The sequence below is a fragment of the Austrofundulus limnaeus genome, unplaced genomic scaffold, assembly GCF_001266775.1.
Source record: "Austrofundulus limnaeus strain Quisiro unplaced genomic scaffold, Austrofundulus_limnaeus-1.0 Scaffold1656, whole genome shotgun sequence".
Taxonomy (NCBI): domain Eukaryota; kingdom Metazoa; phylum Chordata; class Actinopteri; order Cyprinodontiformes; family Rivulidae; genus Austrofundulus; species Austrofundulus limnaeus.
The window spans coordinates 29,624-31,282 of NW_013954058.1; the positions used below are offsets into that span (position 1 = coordinate 29,624).

General features: G+C 35.4%; 1 protein-coding gene across 1 annotated transcript in view; it reads left to right on the forward strand.

Moving 5' to 3' along the window:
- Positions 1 to 1,659, forward strand: part of smarca2 (SWI/SNF related BAF chromatin remodeling complex subunit ATPase 2) — a gene marked incomplete in the record, with an annotated part of 64,893 nt that overhangs the window by 25,838 nt on the left and 37,396 nt on the right. The window contains 1 exon segment of the mRNA XM_014033183.1: positions 870 to 936. Coding sequence (XP_013888637.1) covers positions 870 to 936 — 67 coding nt within the window.

Here is a 1,659-nt window from a genome sequence, read left to right on the forward strand (position 1 = left end):
GTATAAATCCTCATACAGACTCATGGTATAAATCCTCATACAGACTCATGGTATAAATCCTCATACAGACTCATGGTATAAATCCTCATACAGACTCATGGTATAAATCCTCATACAGACACATGGTATAAATCCTCATACAGACTCATGGTATAAATCCTCATACATCTAGATGCAATAAATCTTCAAACTGACACACATCTTTGTACAATGTCCTTGGGTGTCCTGAATGGTGCTTTTCTAATAAAACATATTTTCATTATTAAAGCAGTATTAAGAATAATGTATTCTGGGAAATGAGTGAAATTTACCTGAAATAATTTTCCTCTGAAGTAGTGCTTTCTCCCTTCAGGTTTTGAAGGATTAAAATGAAACAAAGGTTGTTTTTTTAGCAGTTTTAGCATGTTTCAGGATTACTGAGCAGAGCAGATTTTACAGTCAAACAGCACAGCAGAGGCTTAAAGCTGAGCTTCAGGCGACAGCCCTCACCAGCCTTTATTGTACACACTGAAAAAACGTGGAGCAACACCTAAAAGTCACCCATCTTTTTATTTAGTGTTCTGCTGGTGGGTTGTGACTCTGAGCAAAGTCTTTCTTTGTCAGCTGCAGTTTATYGATTCTCTGATAAATGCTTCAGTTTTTTACTGCAGGGTTTCTCTTCTGTGTTTCTGCCCTATATTTACCTTGGAGACTTGATGGAAGGTTTAATTAAATACATGGTTTCCTAATTCTTCTTTCCTTTTTTCTATCGTTATAATGGTTGTGGAGTAGTACTTGAGAATATTTGAAGCTGCAGCATTGAATTGCTCAGAATTCAGATTATGTCAATGTAACCTGCAGCTTCTCTAATCTCTTAATGGTTTTTCCAGGACTTTGTCTAACTGGGTCTATGAACTGGATAAATGGGCACCATCTGTTGTCAAAATAGCTTACAAGGTAAATCAGATCTTTTTCTCTTTATGTTTTCGAGTCATTTAATGATTCCAGGCTGGTGTGTTTGTGCTGGTTGTGACAGGATTGTTGTGTTTTTGTCTCATTTCAGGGCACCCCTGCTCTGCGCCGTGGCCTTGTGCCTCAGCTTCGCAGTGGAAAGTTTAACGTCCTTCTGACCACCTATGAATACATCATCAAAGATAAGCACATACTGGCTAAGGTAAAGCTCTGTGCTTCTTTACAACACACTGTCAAACTTTCACTTTGTTGCACCATCTCAGGTGTGCACCGACTTCACTTAATATTCCTCACTTTCAGAGTTCTTATATTAAGTTGGACTGAATTTAAATTAGTTACCCTGATAGAAATTTTACAATCAGTCATTATTTCTTATTTATTGTTTTCTTATGGGTCAGAAATTTGAACCATAAAGGTCTTGAAAAGGCTAAAAAAGCTTACTAAAACAAGCAGAAACGCTGATTGATAAATAAAAGTTTTACACTCAAAATAAATGTTTTTATCTGTGCTGCTCTAATGATTTAATATTTTATAAGAAAATTAAATGATTTTTATAATAAGTTGAAACATATCAAGGAGATAAATATAAAAACTAGAAGGATGGAATCCAAAGCTCCTCATTTTTTATTATGTTCTACTCCCCCAGGGTCAAAAACAAGAGAAAAAAAGAGCACATTTCATCAATTTATGATTCTTTATCTCTGAAAT